General features: G+C 35.2%; 1 protein-coding gene across 1 annotated transcript; it reads right to left on the reverse strand.

The window, feature by feature from the left end:
- Positions 1–4,272: 4,272 nt before the first annotated feature.
- On the reverse strand, positions 4,273–25,180 carry LOC139699058 (maltase 2-like). Its single transcript, XM_071598060.1, has 10 exons — positions 24,943–25,180; positions 21,322–21,501; positions 18,918–19,078; positions 16,682–16,807; positions 14,882–15,126; positions 13,901–14,096; positions 12,856–13,114; positions 8,626–8,821; positions 4,816–4,965; positions 4,273–4,414 (listed from the first exon to the last, which is right to left on the reverse strand). The coding sequence occupies exons 1-10, from the start codon at positions 25,121–25,123 to the stop codon at positions 4,273–4,275; spliced, it is 1,836 nt and encodes a 611-aa protein (XP_071454161.1). The 5' UTR covers positions 25,124–25,180.
- Positions 25,181–25,606: the final 426 nt, after the last annotated feature.

The following is a 25,606-nucleotide window of genomic DNA, read 5'->3' on the forward strand; positions in this document are numbered from 1 at the left end:
TGGTGCTCAGAGTTACATAATTTTTCTTGCAAATCCATGAACATTGACTGTAACATGCATACGAAATATTAATTTGGAAAAATCATTGGCCATTAATATGAATTAGACTATGACCATTGCTATAAACTAAGAGCATGAACTTACTGGTCAGAAATATTGTTGAGATATTCATCAACCAAGTAGAACATATTACGTTGTAGATATCTTTTTAATTTTTGCCTGAATGCAGTAGTTCTCTTAGTATCCTTTATACGTTTGGATAGTTTGTTATATAATCTGATGCCCATTTCATTGGGTCCTAATTTCAATGTTTTAGTTAGTTACATAGTTAGAGAGTTAAGAGAATAGTTGCCAATGTTATATTTTATATACAGAATTAAAAACATAATGTAGATACATGGGAGTAGTAGAAAATTTAATTCATGGAAAATAGTCCTTGATGGGGCATTGTGAGGTTACCCAGTTATTATTCTAATAGCTTTCTTTTGCATTTTAAAGATGTTTAGAGAAATAGCAGCTGATCCCGATAATATCATACTATAGGTTATATTTGAATACATCTCCTAATAGTATAAATTGAGTGGTACAGTTTTGTTTGTAGTCTCATACAGGTGTCGCAAGTTGAACTGAGCTTATGTTGAAGGACTTTTATACGTGTATCCCAAAAAATATTTGCACACAAACAAATACTTAGAAATTTTCATTCCGTCGCACGCTCAGTTGATTGTTCATTGATTTTTACCAGCAGATTATCTTTCACATTCTTATTACGTGAGAAGTATATTATTTTACTTTTATTTACATTTTAGTCTAGAAGGCTGTCTGTACACCACTAGTTTATTGCAAGCATGACAGACTCTGATTTTTCAACAAGGCTGGGATATATTTGTGTTGATATTATTACATTAGTGTCATCAGCATTCAACACTGGTATTATTCCTTTATAATTGTTTAAGCAGTTAGGTAGGTCATTGATACATATCAGAAAATGGAGTGGCCCAAGGGTTGAGCCTTGTTGAACGCCTTTGTAAACTTGGTGTACTTCGGATAAATATTTTAACGCATCTACTGACAACACTACTTTCTAAAGTGCGATTGAGAATATAGGATTTCATCCAATTTAGAGGAATTCCTCTAATTCCTATTCTATTGAGTTTAATTAGTAGTCTATTGTGGTTTACACATGAAAAGCCTTTGACAAGTCAAAAAGTATTCCTAGAGTTTTGCGTTTAGCATCTAATGAATGAAGTATGCTGTCAATTGCCTGACATATGGCAGTTGTAATAGTCTTTTCAAATATAAATCCATGCTGAGAATTGTAAAGTTTTTCTGAGAAAAGACACTATTTCCATATACATGGCTTTTTCAAATATTTTAGCAAAGGTATTTTGGATGGCTATTGGTCTATAGTTTTTTAAATCATTAACACAGCCACGATTTTTATATGTGGGCGCTGCTTTTGATTATTTTAATTGGGATGGGAAAATCCCTTGCATCAAAGATTCATTAAATAAAAATAAAAGAGGTGCTTTTATGGCTTCATAACAATGATGAACAACTTTACCAGGAATTTCATCAGGGCCAGTACTGGATCTGTTACTGAATGTGAGGACAATAGTTTTTTGATTGGTTTCAGAACAGGGCTTGGCAAAAACTGACGATGGATCATTTACAAAAAGTTCATTAGCTTGAGAAGTGGTTGGGCAAGGAACTGATATGAATTATTTGTTAAATTTATTAGCTAGAGATGAGTAGCTTATGGCGGTGTTACTTTCAGGGTTACTAAGTTTTGTGGATTTTTCTTACCTCTGCAATCATTAATTATTTTCCATACAGTTTTGGACTTAATTATCATTGGAATTAAGTAACTTATTATCATTATAAGTTCTTTTAGTGATAGAAATCAGCTTACGGTAGTGCCGTTGAAATTCCTTATAGAGTAACCTTTGTTCATGATTGTTAGAAATTTTACTGGGGATAGTATGTTTTTTAAGGATAGTTGAGTAGCAATGGATCTCATCAGTTAGCCATGGCTTACATTTTGTTTTATGAAATATTTTCTGATGTGTTATTGGAAAGCACAATTCAAAATTGTGTCTGAAAATTGAATGAAAGTAATTGAAACCTTTGTCTACTGACTTGGAGTTATAGACATTGTCTTAGTGTTGAGACTGTAAAAGGAGCAGATGATGCTGCATATTTCCATCTGTAAAAGACCACCAGAGGTAAATTTTATCATTCAGGCTCTTCATTGGTAGGTTAGTACCATACTATGTTCTGATATACCTGGGTTGCAAACAGTTGTTACCACTTTTTCTTGGTTAAGGTTAGTCACATCATAATCAGTTAGGGTGGCATATGTGGGAGTGACTCTAGTAGGATTATTATTAAAACATTCCATGCCATAAGTTTTGAACAAATTCAGTAATTCGGATTTGTGAGGGGAGTCAACTTAGAGATTACAGTTGAGGTCACCGTTCAACACAAGTATCCAGTTGTTTGCATATGAGAAACAAAGGAGATGGTCCAGTTTTTTAATAAATGCATGTAAATCCCCAGTTGGTGATTGATAGATGCAGATGAGCATGAGCAACCTCACTGGAGTTTCATGGAAACACCCTGCACATTCAAAAATGTTTTCTTCCTTCACAGGCATGTAATTGAGTTAATAGTACCCTTTATTCTACTATGCACAAATATGGCCACACCTCCATTTTTATATGTAGTATGGCAGCATTAGGATACTAGAGAGTAATTTGAAAATGAGATAACCATTAGTTCTTCATATTTTGACCAATTCTCAGTAATACACAAAATGTCTGGTTCAAACTCTTTTATAGCCACTTCCAGCAGGTTTACTTTGTTCCTGAGGCATTGAATATTAGCTTGCACGATTGTAAAAGGCTGTCTAATTTTGACTAACCCTTCGAGGAGGTCAAGCAGGCCTTCTAAAAAAATACCAACTAACACAGACATGTTCTGACCAAAAGGCAGGACTTTCTGCTATGTCTTTTAAGTCTTCACCAACAAATACACAGATACCTTCAGCTGCTCAATCTCAAAGCACTTGCCAGGTATTTTACTTGATATATACTTGTTAACTGCTTCGATTGTTGTGTCTTCTTTGAATTACCAAGCATGTAGGTGGATCATTCTTGGCAGCCCGGCTTAATAACTGTCCGTGTTTGACATTCCCACAATCGGCTTTGGCAAAGGTTTCCCCTAATATGAAACCATGGTGTATCCCTCTTCATCTTCTTTCCTTGTATTGCATGTTGTGGTATGGGGTTCCATAGACAGTGGCTGCAATTTTCCTTTGCAAGCAATGGAAGAGTATGGCAGTGTCTCCCTAGGAACACCCTCTTCATTATTAATAGAACTATCATTAGCTATGACTTGAGAATAATTAAAACGTTACATGTTACTTTTCTTCTCCTTCACAGTTTTTTTGGGAGGTTGATCTCTCACTTTCCACTGAATTAGTGATTGATGTTTTAACTTCACCTGGTATTCTTCTCAATTTCTCGTGCATTTTCAGTGGGCACATTTTTAGCATGGCAATTTCCTTAAACTGGTTATTTATTAAATTCAGACAGTACATTAGCTCGACCTATAGATCTGTCACCATCTGAAGAACTTAGTCTTGTTTACACTCAATTTTTTTGATTGCATAACATGGATCAAATAAACACTTTTCATGTCTATAGAGTAATTGCAAGCTGTTAGCTATGGAATTCGTCACTCATTCTGTTAAGCCAACACATCCATAATGGAAAAATGACTTACGGCCAAATCCACATTCCAAATAGAGCTGGTTTTCATAATGCATTGTATTGATGCTCATAGCTGGTTGTTATTGAGATAGTGAATAACAAATCTTATAATTGAATTGTTTACGTACATTCATAATGTAGATAGTTTCTTTCATTAACATTCCTTACCCATGAAGTTTATTTATTTAAAACTTGTTTCTTCAGCATGAAGTTTTATTTTTTCAATGAAAAATTACATAAATAGAAGAGAAAAATGCATTTAAAACAGATATATTTACCTGATGCTTAATTATCCTCTGTTTTGATATATGTACTTAAAATAGACAATACATTTTTTGTATTTATTTAGACAGATTCCTTTTTTTTTTTTAGTCTTTGGTATTTTTTCAATTCTAGGAATATCAGTGAAACCTTGAAAGTAAAAGTGATGACTAGTGCTTGCCTTAAAACTGATATAATTACATACCATTGTTGAAGTTTTGAAAAGTATATTATAGTGTCACCAAACAATAATTAATATAGATATGAAGAAAAGTAATGCAATGGTTGATGAACTCCTTGATGAAGCCAATGACTGTTGAAATGTAAAGACCAGTCCTTCAAATGAATTCAGCCTGATGCTATCACTGTTGACCATATCACTGTTTTATTAAACCATGAAATAAAAAGAGATGAATAATTTAGATTATAAAGCTACACCAAATTAGTGATTTTCTCCTTAATAATTTATCAATTCATAATTGGCATATCAAAAGATAAAAGAAGCAAAATGGGTCAATAATAAGCAAGTGACAATAGCTTATGTAGCTGAAACTCCGATTGTCCTGTTGTAATTATGAACTAGGAAATATTTACTTAATTTTATTGAGAATATTTATATATAATTTAACTTTTGAAAATGATAATAATTGTTTTAAAATGTTTTCCTTTCAATTACGGGAGTGCTGTTCTCACATAGTAAACTACTTTCATCTAATATATTCTTCCAAAGATTTTTCATCAGAATATTATAAGTCACTTAATTTTCAATTCAAGGACTCACCCAGGCTTGTAGATGGATTTAGAAGTTGTGATGTTGGCCTTTAACTTTGTTTCACAGAGATCAAGCACATAGCAAATGTTTACCTCTTCCAAGGTGTCTTCTCCAAGATTGACTGTTACAACAACTCCAGTCTTTTCCCCATGATAATACCTAGTGAGAGGAATGTATAGTTAGCCAGGTATATTTAGGATATTTGTCATTCATAAATTAATATGTAAATATTAGTGGAAAAGGAGTTAGAATATAAAATACCCCAATAAAATTTCAGTGGGTGTATTTCATATTTTAAATGGCAATGTTTGGGAAAATTGGAAATTAGAGCTTGTGCTTAATACTCAGGTGAAAACCTAATTCTGCAAACAAGGTCATATATGTAGACACACCATATAGACACACATGTTCCGATTAATTCACCAAAGTTAAGCAAGGTTTGGCCTGGAAAGAGGCATGGATGAGGGGGGACCTCTCTAACTATACCTTGGAGCTCTTGTCCCTCCATCTGCTTGTGGCATAATGAACCAAATTTTCTTTGTTTCTGGGGTGCCCTGTCATAGGCCTAACCCCACTACAATAATCAATCAACCCCAATTCCAAAAGAATTTGAAGCTAGTCATCTTATCAATGGCTCAATTGGGTTCATCTGTTATCCCTAAAATAGTTTAGCCAGCATACCTAATCCAATTTGAAAAGCTTTCATTAGCTGTCACAAAGTATGTAAAGGGTTATCATTTTGAATCCCCACTTGACATGGTGTTATACTGTGATATAATTTTTTTATGGATTATTAATTGTTTGACAAGACCTTAGCCAACCAGAAAACCATCAAAATAATGACTCCTATGCAAAAAATAAGAAACTCCAAAACTTATTATGTTACCAGAAGTGACTACATATGTATTATTGATTTCCAATAGAATGGAAGACAATTGGGAATAAAACAGTACACACAAGCACTCATTGACGCTAAACAACAGTTTCTATTAATAAAGAGATGAATAAATCTTCCAAAAGAGTGTTACCACGAAAAAAACCAAAATCTCTTGTGTTACCACGAAAACAACCAATTTTGGCCTTTTAACTTGGATTATGAATATGAACTAACGGGAACTATCACAAAAACTTAAGCCATGGATTGGAATCCAACCCGTGATCCCTGGAATATAACAGGCCATCAACAGGGCTGGCCAAGGTTTTAGGGGTACAGACTTCTGTGTTCATGTTTAATAGTTTCCTTGCATGGACGTGCTCCATCAAACCATATTTTTCTAAAGGACCTAATGACTGAGTAAACTTGAACATTTAGTTAACAGCTGGGATTCCTTTAACTTCGTGGCTGGAAGCTTAGTGGCCAACACAACAATTGAAGTGGCTAATTGCAACAGACTTGGGAGTCTTGGGTAATTTGAGTATAGGGACACTGAGAAGAACTCATTTTCTGAGTCAATTATCTTTGGTGAAGTTATGCATAGAGTAGAAATGGTGGACTATACACCTATTGGGACCAAGAAAGATAGTGCAGGGTGTGACAGAACATATTTTAGGTGTGGAAGGAGATGATAGATATTTTTGGATCACAAGAAGCTTTCTAAGAATTAATAGCTGCTACAATAATTGACAGCAGTTCAGTATGAAAGTTAAGTTCAAGGCTTCAGAAGGTATTCAGGCTGTTGATTAATTTTTAGGGCCAATTAATTGTCCAAATTCACCCTCTTTGCGACAGCCTCCCATGATGATGCATGAATACAGTAATGAATTTGTTGTGATTTAAAATTAAAATTATTGGAAGTTTTAATTCCACAGAGGTTAATTTTCCTCAAATAAATATAAGAGCAGGAGGATCACTAATATTTTCAATATAAACATCCATTTATTTTTCTGTTGCATGGTGTTTTTTTTAGTTTTGATTTGGTCGAATAATTTGACCAAGAATCAACATTTGGAAAATAAGGTTTTGCAGAACAAATCTGCTAACTAATAAAATGCACCATTGGCATTTTTTGGTACCATGTGGAATTCATTCTTTTTTTTTCAATCTTAAAAATGTTCAGTGTTATTGATTCTTAGAAATGATATTTTGATATTATTTCAAAGTGAAATTGTTTTAGCTTCATAGCCAAGATTTTATAGTGTACTCTCCTCCTCTACACTTGATCGTCCTAATCTTACTGCCATGATCTCTCCTGACTCAGCACATTGAGCCTAATGATTTGTATGTAACATCATCAGCTAGGAGACGTGCCCGCAACAAGTGCTAGAGATTTCATCGGTATTTTAACCTTTGCTCTGTCACTGATTCTTAGCCCATTTCCTCAGGTAAAATATTCTACTAAGTTTATTATGAAAATGTTCAAAAAATCTAGCTCCTTTTCACTACAATAAATCTAATTTGGCAGTTTTACCAACTTCCCCAGTGGTGATGGGATAATGTCCCCACGTGCCAACCCAGAGGTTGAGGGTTCGATTCCTGCCTAGGTGTGTTTTCCTCCGCAATAAATAAACCATGTTAGGAGCCCACTGCAGTAGCAGCATATTTTTAATGAGGCATAACAAATTAAAGATAAACTCTGAAACTATCTCTTCATATTTCTCTTATACTCTTTTCATAAATCCTAATTCTCTGTTATCTTGTTCACATATACTCCACATATTTTCCCCTAAGTGATGTCATGAGTAATACTATCACAGAAGTATTTACCATATGTATAATGGTATGCATCGAACACCATAATTTTATTTAAAATTCAAGTTTCTTTAGATTTGTAAATTATAAGTTGACCTTTTGTATTTATTAAATGCTGCTAAGTTAACTATGATGAATTCATCTCAATTACGGCTTTTCAATTTTTGTTAAACACAAATTCTCTCGTAATAAGGCCTAAAAGAGAAATTATTCAACACTTTTCAAGACATTTTTCATATTAGTAAAAATTGATATTTTTTCAATTATTTCAAGGTTTCAACAGTATTGACCATTCATCAAATATGATATTTTCAGTGTGTTACAAAATGCATTGCAAGTTGACACTGCTCATATGATACTACTACAATTGTTTGCTTTAACTGATTTACTGCAACAAGCAAGCAGCTGTAGTGGCAGTAGTTTTTGCAGTAAGAAAAGCCATAATTGTGGCAATATTACAAGTTCGGTTTGTGAACTAGAAATTTAACTCAAACTATAAATAACAATTTTTTGACTTGTTAAAAATACCTCCCTAATGCATTGGTTTTTTTTATTTTCAAGTTTTTTATTGGAGGTAGATCTATACACAAGTGTGTATGATAATTCATTCTACATTTTTCATTCCAGTATTTTTGACATAGGAGACACTGAGAAAAGAAATTTTCCTATTCCAAAAATTCAGTATTACAATTTTTTTAAGTTTAGTTTCAATTTTTTAGTTGATTTTATTTTGCTCACAATATCAGCACTCAAGACACATCACCAAAATAAATTACTGACACCAACTAATTAACCTAACAACTGTAATACCTTGCAAAGGACCTGTCAACTAAGTCTGAGACAGAGAATGGTTGTAATGACCAGCTACCAGAATTTCAGTCAGATCAATTTAGTTCAACAGAATCCTTCCAACAATTGATCCACCAAAACTTCACCATTAATTTTTCCCTTATATGGTTCCTTCAATTATGGACTTAGTTAAACTATCATACCTCAGGATTTAGTCAATTGGTTTCCATCTCAAATAGGGTAAAGAATATTGAGGCAGGTATTTCACAATGCCAGACATAAACGAAAGAGAAATGAATATGATTAACCTGATAAATGTTTACCTATTATCTAAACCATACCTTTTAAAAGCAAGGACCCTTGTGCCAATAGATACAACTTCCAAATTACCCTTCTGTACACCAGGAAGTTTCCGCAGTTGCACTAGTTGCCTATAGATGTTATAATGGCTCTTGGGTGTTGTAGTTTGGTCCATTACGTTTATTAAGTGGTAGTCTGAATTCACTGGAAACCATGTTTTATCACCTTTGGTAAAACCTGTTTAAGGAGACAGTGGTCCAAACTCATTATTTTCTCCTCTAAGTAGTTATATTTTTCTCATTAAGTTAACACATTTTTTTTCAATGAATCCCTCTTGAATGCTTTTCTGAAATCATATGTTATAGATAAATTGAAAATAAAACAACTGTAAAGATTTTTTGAGAATTATATACAAGATAAGGAATCTCTTGCATGGCCCAAAATGTTCATTTGAAGATTAAAATCTGGTTTTAATATATTCCTTTGTGCTTGCAATTTAATGATATATTAAAAATATTTCAATTTAATTATTGTGTGTAAAAGAATGAACTGGATTAGGTTTAGGGTTTTATTAATGTATGTAAATTAAATTTCATTAATTGAAATCCCATTTACTATGCCTAATTCTTTATTTTATATGGTTGGTATAATAATGCAATACGATTTCCACTACTCTTGTTTTTGCACTACCATTGCCCAATTCCAGAGTCCGATGGTGATCATGAAAATGAATGCCCAGTAGAATTAGTCTAAACTGATCCTGCTCAACATTACTTAAGTTCTGGTGTACCTAAGAGCACCATCACCGGCACTAATATTTGTCCTCCTCTTATATATTTAAACTTCAGATTTCATTCAGCATTTACATCATGGTTAATTCAATGAATCCAGAATTATGCATGCATACATTTTCAATAAATGGAAATTCAGGAAAGTTCAGATGCGGAATTTTTAGAATCCAGGCACACTTAAAATCAAATAGAGGCAATAAGAATGTTTTCTATTTCTTTTAAATTTCCAGTGGTCCCATAAGGTTTTAGGGTTAGTTCATATTCAAGAGAACTCAAACAAGGTTGGCTATTCTGGAATGATACAGCCTTTTTCTGATGTTATTAAGTCATTTAATAAGGAGCAGACTTTTCCTATGACTTATAATTATTTGCATACTACATTAACACTATTTCTTTGTTTTGTTCAATCTTTATACCAATTTAAGGAGGGTTAATTATATATATAATTTTAAAATTTTTTTTTGTGCTGCATTAGTTTTGGAGGAACAAGGTAGTCCAGGGGTAGGGCTTAGGACTACTGAACAGAAGGCCTGGGTTTTATTCCTGGGCAAGCCACTCTGGGCTCATTCCTCTCCTAAGCTTTGTGATTTTTTTGGGTACTAGATCTTTCTGGAAATCACAAGGAAAGGATCTGGCCCCTCAACTCTGATGGGTGAATTTTACATGCTGCCAGGTTTAGTATTGGGTGAACTCTCTTTACTATCCCCTGCAAACTGACCTTCAGGTTGATAATAGTGAATGGTTTTTTAATGAGTTAGGATGTAAGTGTATGTATTTATATTACATATGTTTACCTCATTTACATATGTATAAATACATATGTAAACGAGGCCGGTCCCAGAAGTACCCAACCCAACAAAGAAAACACAAAATTTTTTGGAAAAAAATGTATTTATTCTTCAACATTTTATTTATTTACACATAATCTACTTTCAACTCAATGCACTTTTCCCAGCGATGTTCAATGAGTTCAATGCCCTTTTTATAGTAAGAGCTGTCTTTCTCCTCAAAATAGCCATTAACTGCCAACATCACTTTTTCACGGTTGGAAAATCTTTGACCGCTGAACCATTTTTTCAAGTTTGCATACAGAACATGATCTGAGAGAGCTAAATCTGGTGAATTGAGTGCATGAGGTAGCAATTCAAAATTTTTTACATGAATTTTGGTCATTACAATAACGGATTTGTGAGCTGGTGGATTGTCTTGATGAAACAGCACTTTCTTCTTAGCCAAATATGGTCGCTTTTGCTTGATTTCATCCCTCAAACATTGCAATAAGTTTATGTAATACTCGCCATTGATAGTTTTTCCTTTTTCAAGATAGTCAATGAAAATTGTCCCAAAAAACTGACGCCATGACCTTGCCTGCTGATGAAATGGTCTTTACCTTCTTTGGAGGCAGTTCTCCCTTTTGAATCCATTATTTTGATTATTCTTTTGTCTCGGGTGAGAAGTAATGGGCCCACGTTTCATCCATGGTTATGCAATGGCTCAAAAATTCTGCTTTGCCATGAAACTTTGCTGAAAGCTCTATTGAAACATCTTCAGGACACTGGTTTTCCTCGAGTGTGAGCAAACACGGCACTCATCTTGCGCGCAGCTTTCTCATGTCCAAATTTTCAGTTAATATGCAATTTACCACACTTTTTGAAATGCCTACTTTGCCTATTTGCTTGTACAGTTTCAGTCAACGATCATCCAGTATCACTTTGTGTATTTTCTTCACCGTTTCTGGAGTCGTCACCTCATTTGGTTGACCAATGTGATGCTCGTCTTGACAGCTCGTACGACCTCCTTTAAACTCTGCTACCCAATATTTTACTGTTGTAAACAAAGGAGCAGACTCACTCAGAGTAGAATCCAGTTCAGCTTTTATATTGGTTGAGCTGAAGTCTTTCAAATAAAAGTATTTTATCATGTAACGATGGCCAATTTAAACCAAATACAGTGATATTTTTCAAACCACAGCCATCTCTAGTTCAGGCCTGGTACTTATGGGACCACCCTTGCATATGTGTCAGCAGCACAATAGCACACAAAATAAAATAGATAACATGTAAAAGGACACCCACATTGTAGATTGTTTGAGCTTTCGCCCTTTTCTGAGCCCTTCTTCACGTCAGACTGGAAGGTCTTGGATGAGGGGATTATGGTGTCTGGGGGGGGGGGGGTGCAGATTATGCTGGGAAGGGAATTAAAATGGCCATTATGGGTGTGAATTTTAAAAGACCTGATGCTAGTGTATATGCGGATTCTTGAGTTCTCACCGCTATATTGGTGGCTAAATCAGGTTGGGATTCTGGAATGGTTAGGGAAAACATTGGTCGAAGGTAAGGTTGTGGGAATTTGCATGTGAAGGGATAGGAAGAGAAGAGAGTGAGGCAGAATTACAGAGATAGTGGTGATTGCTCATTTAAATGGATAAGGAGGTAATGCATTTGTCTATGTAAAAGGAAGTGCACTGATTGCATAACAAAAGATAGATAATGTTTTTCTAGAGGCAATTAGCGTTGGAATGAGGTGAGGGGACAATGAGTGGATGTGGGGAGACGGGAGCAGATCTGATAAGCAGGCGTGTTGAATATTGGGTGCTTTTGCAAGTACTCATAGGGGAAATATGAGGAAGTTTGTGAGGGGGGGCACCAAAGGGTTGGTGGATCTAAGAAGGTTTTTGAGATTGGCGGGTCTGTATGTGAGAGAGGGACATTGGGGCAGCAAAGATGAGGTAGGGTCATTGTCGCATAAAATAGGAAACAGTTCTTAAGAATGGTTCTCAGTCTATGGGATTCAGGGAAATAGGCTGTGGCCCTGACTATGACATATAAAGTAAAATTGGCTTTATTTTTCCATCATTTATTATTTTTACCAGCCACCTGCCATGTCAGTCCTTTTTGAATTGATTAATTTTCAATATAACTAAAACTCTCAAGTTATTTTAATAGAAAGAGAAAAAAAATATATATATATATATTTATATTTATGTATGATATTAAGAAAGGAATGGGATATGCATAAAGGATGAAATACGTTGTTAAAAGGGAAGTTGGAAGATAGTTGATTTTAAAGAAATACAGATTCTAAGCAGATTTCTGTTTGGAATCGGCAATCTCCTACATTCCCAACCCACCAATGGCATGTTTCATAATTTTCCTATGACTTAAAAAATAATCTGTGCTTGAGGTGGGTTATCACTGTTGGGTGATTTTTCCGTCATGTGCAAATATGCATTCTTTGTATAGATATTAGGTTTATGTAATATCATATTTAATCAAATTATATATGTCAAGCACTTTTTAATAAAGGGTAAGAAAACAGTGGTGACAAATTAATGATTGTCCTGTTAATGTTGCATTGAAAATGGCCTTAGGACATAGTTTGATACATTAACAAGCCTAATGCCACCAATAACTATTTCCCAAAGTTTACATCAACATGCCTACAGTAATGCTAAATAATGTTACATTCTCTATCAATTACCTGCAAGTGGCATATCAGACCATTGGAGCGGAGCTATCCCAGGATATCTCGACACTGTCAAATTAGTATCTTGCCCAGGTTCATCACCTAATGAATCCCCAGCTATGTTAATGCGTTCCTCCTCACTGTCGATCATTCCAATTTCCTCACCATAGTATGTTATAGCTGTTCCAGGAAGCAGCAATAAAATCATGTTCAATCCATCCACGAGATTTGGATTATACCTACTTCCCACTCGAGAGTATTCATGGCTTCCAAGCTATGGGGAAGGTGTTCAAACGAAAAAAATTTGATAATTAAATTATTAAATATCTTAAAATTATACCTTTGAAGTCTTTCAATAACGGTCTTAACACTTATTAAGGAAGCTTCATCTTGCTTCTCAATGATTGTACTTTTCATTTCTGTGATTGTCTTTTTGGGGCTTGTCCTTGAAGGACAATATTACAAGGGTTATTAAAGTTTGCACAAAAAAATCAAAAATAATGTCCACCCACAATTTTAGAAAAATGCTTGATTGCTGGCAACACTAAGATGCTAGCAGAGCAAGTGCTAATCACAGACTGAAGCAGCAGATTTGCAATCAATCGGGAGCTTCCCATCCCTTCATCACTAATTATGCAAAATGTCTATCATTAAAAGAGTCATTTTTCAAAAAGCATTTTTGGCTCAATCTGCAAACAAATCATTAAGGAAGGTTCCACTGTGTGTGAATGCATGCATGCATTTTTTGTGTATGTATGTACATGTACTTCGAGTATAACAACAAGCATTGACACTATATTTAATAAGTCTTCTCAAGTACACAAAATGGTCACCCAATAGTAGTGAATCACTGAGTGAGTGTCTTTTGTGTTTCAACATTTGTCTGTTGTTGGACAACCCTTACTTGCATTATGTTTTCTCTTAAAAATCAAAATGAAAATGGGGCGATTGTGTTTTTTTAATTCACACATTTGAAAAGGCTTGGCTCCTTTTCTCAATGAAAAACTGCTGCACATGTTCACTGGCCCTAAAAAGCTAGTTAATGAGTCATTCTGCTCACCATCCAGTTTGGCCAGGCACCAACCGGTAAACGGTCCATCCAGTCACATATCATGATGTCAAAATTTTCAGCTGACATGCCCATGTCATCAATCAGGTTGAAGTTTAATGGGAAATTCACAATGGGGTGAGTCTGATTGCCATACTGTTGCATAATTTCCTCAGTGGTAGTGCCATCAGCCTGGGTGATCATCACCCTAGACTCAAGGAACAGTGAGCAGTCAAAATTATTATGAAATGAGTTTTCAAAGCATCACTGTAGATGGAGTATAATTGGAGTGAATATCTTCAATACAAGAAAAGCATAATAACTATATTTGAATTGAAACAGGTCATTGCACTGAGAGCATTAGAGTTTTTGATATCTTTAAAAGACACACTGAAAATGAAGAAATCATTCCTAACTTCTGTAAATTAAATTTTGGGGAAAAGATTTCAACTTTTAAGCCACCATTTGAAGTTGGTTTGTGTGTGTGCTCATGGTTAGATTAAGAATTGGTTTTGGTACCAAAATATTTACCCAAAAGTACTGAGCATTTAATTTAGTTAACTGTTATTATTTGTTACCCTTGTGACTTTCCAAACAATTTAATAAATATTTATTCAGCTGTGAGTTTTCCACTTAGTTGTGAACATACCATGAGGAATGATAGATTCTAATAAACTTAATAGAAGCGGATGAGCCACAAGAAAAACCAAAGGATAAATAGAAACGCTAAGTAAAGAGGGGTATTGGACCCCATGATTATCTTATTAGTTTAAATAAAATTAAAAAACGCTTCTGTGAGTTTAGCCTTTTTTTCGTGTCATCTGTCTTTTTATCTAATTGTATTTTCACAATAATGGGTATATTTGGTGTTGCTGCTCTCTCATGCAGAGATTAAATGCTGCTGAACAGTGATGTTCAGAGAAGCAAGCCATTTATTTCTCCAAAAATGTGGTTATCTTTCATGTTTAGCTTATGCTAGGTCCAGGCACTTACCTTGTGATATTATCCCTCATGTAGGAATATTTTTCAAGCTGCCTCCAAAAGTTAGCGAGCACATCAAGGCTTTCAGGCTGATTGGTAGTGTAGATGTGATCAAGGTAATCATAATTGTTTATGTCACTGGGGTCTAATCGTGATTTCACTGGTTCATCTGGAAATCCCTGTTTCTCAACCAGGTGGTTGATGCTGTCCATCCAAAATCCATTCACACCCAAGTCCAGCCAGAACTTCAAGACTTCCTATTTGGGAAATGTTCAATTAGGTATCATTGGTCATAAAATGGTTTTATTATTTGAGAAGTTGTTTTTTATTCAAAAGTAATCCAAAAACCTCCAATTTCCATTTCAATTTGGATTTTAAATTAGAAATAGGCATTCACAAACTTTTAGGTTGGAGGAAGACCTCAACCTCCCTTGATGGAGGTTATACCCAAACTTAACTAGGACATTGAATTGGAACCAAATATCTAAGCAGTCTCTGTACCTCACTGGCTCACCTACTTGAATGGTTTGGAATGTATATGAATAGTGTTTACTTACAGAAAGAAAGTCATAACCGGGAATTTACCTCCACAAGGAGCATTCAAGTTCAAAGGTCTGAAATTTTTATTGACAAACTACTTACACTTGGTGGCACTTCAGTTCCTTCCCAAGATAATCTCTTGGTAAACTTACACATTTCAACAACATCATCGGTGCTGAGAACTCCTCTGTAGTCGTCCTTTTGGCCCACTGGAAAACTGGCTGGTCCTTGGTTGAGGCTTATTGAGTTCTCTGCCACAAGGCCTTCGAACTGTCACATATCCACAAATTTATATTTTATGGTCATCCATAACACCATAAAGTGTATGTCTTACTCAAATGAAGATGAGTTTTGATGGTTGTTCAACCACATAAAATTGGTAGAAATGGATTATTATATGCTGCTCCCGTACACTTAATGATGCCATTGTAAGTACTGAAATAGCTTCCACTTATGTACCCTATACAATGTAGGGTGCAGCCATCAGTGTCTTGTTTTCATAAAGAGTGCTTGAATATTTCAATCTCAATCATATCTTTCTCTCTGCCTCCAACCCCGAGAACATAACTCTATGACCTTAGAACTTGAATGTATCATGCTCAGTAGTGGTTTTTTCTGACTTAAGTTTACTAGAATCCTCATGATTTTAATCTATTTTAACTATAGTTTACCGTTTTTTGAGATACACTATAGAATAACTTTCAAAATTCAAGGCAAACTCTGAATATTCTCACGGCTACTTAAAAATGCTAATTTACAGAGCGCGATTCTTCTGTAGAACCTCTTGAAATGATTTCATGGAGGCCACAGTCAAAAATCAGGAAGAAAAGCAATGTACATACAAATTATGAAATCATAAAGAAGAGCAGATAACACCATGTGAAGCCGCAGGGAAAATTATAATCAAATAGTGAGGATATAGGTCATTAATGAAATGGAAATGAAATAGAAATAGTTAAAGAATTTTGGGGAATACAAAGTACTTGGAGCAAATATGGTTTCAAGAAATGGGAATTGTGAGCCAAGTACAAATATAAGTCATGCAGTCTAGCAAAGAGCATGAAAGAATGAATGTTGGTGAAACTGGTGGATTACTGTCATGTTAATTTTAGCAAATACCAGCTTTGTATTCCATTTCTTAATCTTTAAAATTATAGTCCCATTTATTTCATTATGGTATTTGAAGTGTCATGAGAAACTTATTCATTTTTGAAGGCATACTGATTATCTCACACATTTGTTTGTAATGTTGATAAAAAGCACTCCACTCACCATCAGTTCCTTGATCACATTTTCATTTCTAATATTTAGATCTGGTTGCCATTCCTCAAACTGGTGAAGATAATACTGGCGCCTTTCACTGTTGTACTTCCACGCGGACCCGCCAAGCACAGATATCTTGCAATGAAAATCAAGGTTTCGCATTAATTTGATTTGCCTTAATGACCAGACTTTGCATCAAGCAAGCGAGTATGGTGAACAGGCAGTCATGTGACTAATTCAACTATCATTTTTCCATTATAAGACTTGATTAAAAACCACATAGGGAAATATTAATGATGAAAATCTTGAAAAGTATGTAGGATCTTTATAAATTTAGTATACCAGGGGCATGATAGTGCAGTGGTTAGAGAACTCTGATCTACTGACTGGAGGACACAAGTTTGATTGTGAAAGATGCTGCCTGGTACCCTCAACTTCACTCAAGCTGTGTAATATTTTGGGTACCAGATCTAATTGAGAAACCACAAGGAAATGACCTGGCACCCCTAATTACCCAGGTATTGCATGGATTCCACTGGTCTTATAGGGCGTAGCATTAGGTTTGCTCTACTCTCACCTGTCAAACCAACCTTTGGGTCAATAACTTTGGTTTATTGCAAAATATTCCCTGTCCTTATGGGAAAACGGGCTACCACCTTCCAGGGAACAACTGTCAACTTGGAAAATCTAGTCAATGAAACTTCAAAAGACTTTATGTGTTGGGCTAAATGACATATGAGAGAAAATTTATCTGTATTAAATGATTATTTTTTCCTTTCAAAACAATTATAAACAACTTTCATAGGAATTTCATCAAGGCCAGCCCTGGAATTGTTTCTAAGAGTGGAGACAAGAGTTCTTGGATTATTTTCAGTCATAATTTACCAGTAGAAGAATTTTCACGTAGTAACATACAAGTTGCGCTTTAACAAGTCTCATTCAGGGAATTGTCAAATTGTATTATTAATACATTCTTCAAATACTCCTTTTATGGACCCTTTTAATGCCTGTGTGCTTTAAGTTCTAGCCTTAAATCAACACTATTTACTACTCTGATAAAGTATTTGGCAATAGAATTTTATTTCCTATGAACATATCTTTACTGTATCATATGATTACCTCATATTTCCTTTTAAATTGATTTTGTCTTGATCTTTCAGCACACAATAATATTTAATATGTATGGGAAAATGCATGGATATTCTGTGGGTTAGTGAAATATGAGGTAAATTAATTGTAGAAAATACAAACCAAATTAGGTGGTCTACTACAGAATTAAATTCTTCCAAAAAGTCATGCCTGAGTTGATAAATCAGACACATATTTCATATGTTTTACCCTAGGAAGTCATACTTATAGCAACAAATTGCTTGAAGGTAGCCATTTATAGTTAAGTATAGTGAATATAAAGTAACTATTTTCAATTTTGTGCGAATCTGGAAGTTTTCCTGTCATACATTGCTTTATTTCCATCCTAGTAGAGAATATGGTATTACATTTGTGAAAATCCACAAAAAAATCTCTTCAAATGAGAACAGTATATATTTTAAATGAAATTTTACATACTGTAGTCTGCCTCATTAAATATAAAAATATGATTAAATTTGCTTCATGTATTATTTCAAACATTTAAATTCAATAAAAAAATTATCTAGTTTTTTGATCACCTGGGAAAAGACCAAGTTTTAGTGATGTGGAGCCCTCTTAAATTGCAATCATTATGCTACGAAGAATATAGATTATTCAGTACTTATCGGTTTCATGAGTGGACAGGATGTTTTGGTCCCACTCACTTAACCAATCCAATAAAATGAATAACACACAAAAAACCATTTTTTATTTCATGAGAAAGGGAACAATTCAGTTAATTACTCAAGAGTCACACTTTTCTGCAATCTAACAACCTTTCACCTGTGAGGTTATGATGTGTGTTCAACAAAGTTGTATTTATGCTTTAATATTAAATGGTGATATCATTTGCTTTTAGCACCTGTATGGAATATCTCTCTTCTCTAACTGTTACCATTGAACGAACAGTTGATAAATAAATATCAGCAAATATTAGTGGCTGAATACATATCGAGCCAACAGACTGGCCTCCGACCAAACCGATCCTCCTTATAAATGATAAGCACTGATTATTCATTCATACCATGTTTCACATTTAGAATGTATTCTATTTATTCTAAATGTGAAATTTGCTAAGGAAAAAGGGATCATAATGTATTTTCAACAACTTACATACCCAATTGTTTGGTGGTGCATGTTTTCCCGTTGAAGTGTTGAATACTGGGTCCACCCACACGTAATAATCCTTGTACTTAGGATCACTGGCCACAGACTTCTGAAACCACATGTGCTTATCGCTGGTGTGGTTTGGAATGAAATCCATTATCAATTTGATGCCTGAGGGAGAGGTGCACAAAGGAGGCAGCATTAGAAGGTCAAATTTATAGCATTAACAATTAGATCAAAATGTTTCTCACTAAGGTATGGTCTGAGTATTTGCTCCTACTCATTTTATGCCATATGGAATGTTCATTTCCCATTTGGTAGGCATTATGTTTATATAGCTCAAAGGGAAGAATGTTTTGCAAATTGCATTGAATCAAGAACATTGATGTTACGAAGGATCATTTAGAATTCCTGCCTTATTCACCATAGAGTTAACCGAGAAACTTTTTAAATCAATTTCTTCTTCCGTTTAGTACTTATGTTATCAACAAGTTTATAAACTTTTTACTCAAGAAATATTGAATGCAAATACACATTTTGAAATTACCTGAATACATTTTTTTTTTAATTTTAACAATATTTTTCGTTTGCTGGTGAATGGAATTCAGTTGCCACGATAACTCATAAATAGATTGGTTATTCACCTAAAAAAATGTTTTATATTTACTTTTCCATGAAAAATTATAAAATAATGACTAGATTCAGTCTATAGTAAAAAAATTATCAGTGAAGTTAGCGGTTATCATTTTGCTGTTTAGTTCATTTCCTCTGCATTGGATTTTCAAAAACAATTGACCAAGCAGAGACGCTCAAGAACTACCAAAATTAGCAAAAAAAATATTAATAATGTAATTCATTTTTCCGCTGATCCTACTGATATTCTGCCATTAGCATTAGAATTTTTATGACAAATTTAATATTCTTATGGAAACTAAATGGAAAACTGATAGGGAAGAAGTACAATTAGCATCAAGATTAATTTTGTATACTTAGGAAAGATTTGAAAAGTAACTATGATAATGAGACTTTAAAGTCAATTACATATTTATACTTCGTTATTTAATATTATTTTACTACCTATATCAATCGTCCTATTTTTAATTAATGAAAGCACTACTGAATACAGGAGTAGATATTAGGAATAGGTGATTTATCCACAGCCTGCATATGTGCCAATCTGCTCATGTGCAATTGGTGGAGGGAGGGTCGAGATGAATATTTTAAGGCTAAGAAGTAAGAGGGGTGTGTCCATTATCCACCATATTTCACTGTGTTTATTTTGGATTGGATGCATTGGATGAACTTTGAATTGATTAACATTGGATGAACTGGTAATGGGAATGAAATTTGGTGGGGCATTCATAAAATCAGTTAATTTAGGAGAAGAGCAAGTTTTAGCCAGTCAGGCAAGCAGTTACAATCATTGCTGTTTGTGTTAGAAAATCTGTGTAAAGATGGGAATCAATGAAAACAAAACAAAGGTCATGCAGTTTTTAAGAAAAAGGAAAGATAAGTTAAACAGTATAAAGTTGTAGTTCCTAAACTAGATCAGGTGTTTTACTCACCCATCTTGGAAGTATCTTGGACCAAAATGGTCAAAGTAGTAGGAACTTAGGGACCAAAAAATTGTATTAGGTAAAGAAGTGTTCACAAGGAAGAGATTGGTGATAGTAATGTAAGGAAAGGGAGAAAAGATTACTGAAAACTTTGACACAGAACATCATACATGGTGGGGAAACTGGGTCATTGGGACCAGACGATAGGCATATGATTGAGAATTTTGATGTGATTGTGAAGAAGAATGGAAATGGTAAAATTTGACAGAAAAGAGAACATATGAGTAAATGTCAGGTATGCTAAAAGGAGCAGAAAGGGGATTGTTTGGAGAAATCCAGAGGCAGGAAAAGTGAATAATAAAATAAACCTATGGTACATATTTGATTCATGTAGGGTCATACACTAAGGAGATAATGCAAATGTCGATACAATACATTAAGTGTTACCAAGTGCTGTTTCATTTTTCATTGCTCCTAAAGTATAATAAATGACGAAGTTAAAATTAAATCTAGTTTTCAAAGCTTATGAAAATTGGAAATATGTGATATTTTCGATCGCACCAATAAGCATTACTTCTTTAGGTTGAATTGGTTAGTGAAAAGTTGTATTAAATGGCATAATAAGTAAATTTTAAAAAAATCTAGTGAATATAGACGGTCTTCCTATCATATTCCGATGAAAGGATGAAATGTTCTGAACACTCCTGCCTAAGCAAATTTTTGTGGAGTTACACGGAGCCATCGAGCATTTTGTATTCTTAACTTGTGAATTTAGGCCCTCTGGAATGGTCAGCATTTATCGGAGGGGAAATTATCGGTTGCTTGGACTATAAGGCGCCCAAGAAGGGAGGAACTCACCGAGCTCTTTCAGCTTATTCACCAGCCCTTTGAAGTCCTCCATGGTCCCGAAGATGGGGTGGATCTCCACGTAGCTGGACACGTCGTAACCGAGAGCCTTCATGGGCGACTTGGTCACTGGGGTAAGCCGCACGGCGTCCACACCCAGGTTTAGAAAGTGATTTGCGTTCTGGATTATGCCTTCAAGAATATAAAGCAGCAAAACATTTAGTCTACGTAATGGATCGCGCCGCTCAACTTCGGGGATCCGTTGAGCGTTCATCTACGTCTAGACAATGCCCCGCGAGCCTCCGCAAAACCGTGTGACAGGTGTTAGGGAACCAGCTATGCATGAATGTGAGCTCGATTTTAAAGGAATTAAGCCACGGATATTCAATAATCTATGCGCGATCTACGCGAGAAAAATACTTTACCAATAATAATTATCAGCACCGATGCATACATTGCGCCGTCAACTAAATTAAAAAATGACAGCAAAATTCATGAAATACTCCATTAAATTAGAGGTATTGACTCTTTAATGCAGTAATTCTAACGGAATATAAATTAAATACTAATTCCAAAGTTATGATAGAAAATGAACACCATGCACCCAGAGATTCTTATCTAATAAAATAATTTGCCCAAAATTTTTTTAACACGAAAATGTTAGAGGCAACTAAAAAAAGCGAAGAATGGTTTGCAAAACCATGACGACAGATAACATATTTCTATGCATTATTATAAAAGTCCCATATTTGAAATATAATATGTACCACAATTCTGTCATATAATTATCATTCGCACTTTCCCACACGGTTACAAAATTGTGGTTTGACTCTATCACAAAATTTTGCAACGTGATTTTATTATTCAAGCGGAAGATGAATATTTACGGACTGAAATATGAAAGTAGATATTGTTTTTCTCCATGTTATTCCTTTTTAGCGTAAACGTACAACTAGTTTCAATGTTCAAAATTTCAACTTCAGATAACTTCCGATGAATTTACAATGGCGTTCCAAACTTCGAAATTTGTTTCAACGCAATCAAAAAGATGACTAGTGGAAGAGTGATTTACGTTTTCACGAGTATAGATTATTGCATTTTAGATTCTGCCTCAGAGTCTAATAATTGTACTGGGAGTTGGTTGTGAATAGTTCCATTTAAAAAGTGATGAATTACCCATAATTGGTATTAATCGGAATATGACAACTAAGATAGCTGGATAGTGGAAATTATATGCTTATGCATAACACAGAATGTCAGGAAGCGAATGCACAAGATATTTGTGCTTGATTCTGGCCACACGTAATCTACAATGCATAAACTATGTTCAGCGTCTACTTTCATCTTAATTCTACCTCATGAGAACCTACTTTCATTTCAATGGTCAGCGCAATGCCTATTGAAATGCTATGGGCACTGGAAACATTTAGTAAGTTTCATGAAGACGCCTTCATTAATTTCGATCGAACGCACACAGAGATGCGATCTGTGAGGACACGAGGGGCAGTCGGAAGCGGATCAACTAGCATTGCTACTCGCGATGAACTATCATATGTGGCGATGTGATAAAATACGCACGATAATGGGAGCGGGGTAGAGGATGATTCTTGGTGAGAGCATTATGCAAATTTATGCCGACAAAAACATCGTGTGATTCATACGCGCTTCCACGTCGGCAGAATAATTGGCAACCCAAAGACATTCAGAAGCTCAAGCCTGGTTTACCTATATTTTTTTAAATGAGTTCCAACCAAGCTGGGTCATACTTTCGAATTGCCCAAATTCGAAATGGTTGGAATATTCGAATTAAATCTGATTTCGAACGTTTTCCCGATATGAATTCGATTCTGACTACCGATTTAGAATTGATCAAAAGGAACCGCGTTAGGTTTATGTTCAGTTGGGGGGAAAATTTGCAACAAACACTCATTGGTTTGATTGTGAAAGTTGTTTATTGATATCCATGGAGTTCACATTTACATCTTTATCTGAGTATCTGAGAGAAACTCCCAGGGATATAACATTGATTAAACTTTTCCTTCAGATTTCTAGCTTGTGTTCGTGCTTGTATTGTGATTTAACTTCAAGCATATATTATAAAATCATATGTATAGAAAATGGAGTTTTAGCAATTAATGGTATGCTATGTGATAGCGGTATTAGTACCATATCTCTGGATAACAATAGTCGCGCAGAGAACAATAGCTCACCCTTTCGATGAACCCTTGGAGTGCAACGCGACGATATGCCGTCGTTTGCAGAATGCGCCAGAAGTGCTAACTACGATATATCGTCATCCATGAGAAGGCATGTTGAAACAATGTTTTTCTCGATCTTTAAATATTGCAATTAACACAGAAATGCTCTTGAATTTTCTGAGCGCCATGTCTCATTCTTACGAAGCTGCTTCTGATGCGACATTTTAGAAACTTCATTGTTTGGTAGTCTAAATCCAATTGATGTTCTTCTTATATTTTGTAATTTGTATTTCTGTTGGAGATATTATTTTTGACATGGTCTTTTTTTTAACTGCATTATATTCACTGCGAAGCACATCGCATTCTCGTTCGTTCCGTGAATGATTCATGATTATAACAAAAAGATGCTACGTTTCTAAACGTCTTCGCAGCTCTCTGCTGCTAATAATTTGTTGCTGAATTTTCCACTGCGATACAGTCGTTGATTTTCAGCAAGGAAAGGCAAAAGTAAAGGTACTAAGTAGCTGCTACTATTTTATCTCTCACTGGTGGTGTTTTTGGTCACTTGGTGTGTATTCATATATTCATAGGCTATGGATGCTTCATATTAGGTCACATGATTCAGTTTATGCCAGGATATTAAAGTAATCATAATATGATTGTCAGAATAGAATTCGTCGCAAATTTCCACATAGCGTGAATTAAAATTAAATTCCGTATTGCCACGATGTTTACGTAGGCATTAAGGCAGTCAATGACCAGATAACCATAAAAATAAACCGAAATATCTGCGCTCATTTTACTTATTTTCATCGGCGATGACTGTCACGAGGTACTCTTTCCTTCGTCTAACGAGACAAAACCCGACACCCGAGACTACATTAAACCCTTCTTCAATTCCGCATTCTTACTTCATTCCGACATAACATGCTTGTTCTATTCTTCCCCTCACTCGCTTACCTGGCGTCTTCCCCTCGAACAGTCTTCAACATCCCATCGCCAATAAAACACTCAGTATCCATTTTTCCTGCCTTCTTTGGATTTCTCCCAACAATACCCTATGCTGCCACATTATACCTAGCACTTCCTCGTTTGTTTCCCTTTCTGTTCACTCCACTTTTTCCTTCCTTCTCCACGCCCACATTTCAAAAGCCTCCGAATTTATGCCCATCGTCCTGCTTCAACTACCATACTTCCGAACCGTACAAAGTCACGTTCCATATCAAAGTTGACATACAGCTATGGTAATTTAATTAAACTTTGAATAAATGCTCGCAAAATACGAAGTCTGTTGGGATGATGAGTTTCCGATTCTTTGCGAATCGGGCACGGGTACATCTTTTCATTCGCAAATCTTGCCCGAATTGCCGAAGCACGGCTCAGGGAAGTTTCGTCAAATGATTACACTTAGAGGATCAATCGTGAACTCCCTTACCATTAATGTCACCATATCCGTCACCATTGCTATCCTTGAACGATAATGGAAATACTTGGTAGATGACCGCTTTCTGCCACCAGTCCAAATGTTCACCAAAAGTGTCGTTCCAAATGGAGTATTCCGCACGGGAGGAAAATGCTAAGCTCAGGAGGAAGAGCAATTGAACCTTGCGAGACATGGCAGGTCGTTTCAGTTACACCTCCACTGCAATACTGGGAGGAAGATTCCTTTGTAAGTGAATTTTATTGGGGAGCAAAAGGGAGGGGATAAGGACAAAAGTGGGAGTGGGATGAGGCGCGAGGCCATAAAGGAAATACGTATGACTTCGAGGAAGACATCGCGTCACCATCTTAGGGATTAGTTTCCGCTGGTAATTACTTCCGAAAAGATTTTTCGTATTTCTTTCCGAAAAGAGAAGACAATGGTAAAGAACAGATGAATTCAAAGGAACTGCGGTATTCAGCAGCAGTAGTGTTGCCGTGAGTCACCAATTCAACCGGATACAGATGAGAGAAATTCCACCGTGTAATAAATCGTTCCCCTGAATATAACCTGAATTTTCGAGCCGAGGCAACCTACCACCACAGTTTTACAGACTCCTCGATGTCATAGCTGGCTGAAAGCACTCATCAAGAACTAGAGAATACTGGGATCAAATCTC

The sequence above is a fragment of the Hetaerina americana genome, unplaced genomic scaffold (assembly GCF_022747635.1).
Source record: "Hetaerina americana unplaced genomic scaffold, ioHetAmer1.1.p SCAF_9, whole genome shotgun sequence".
Taxonomy (NCBI): domain Eukaryota; kingdom Metazoa; phylum Arthropoda; class Insecta; order Odonata; family Calopterygidae; genus Hetaerina; species Hetaerina americana.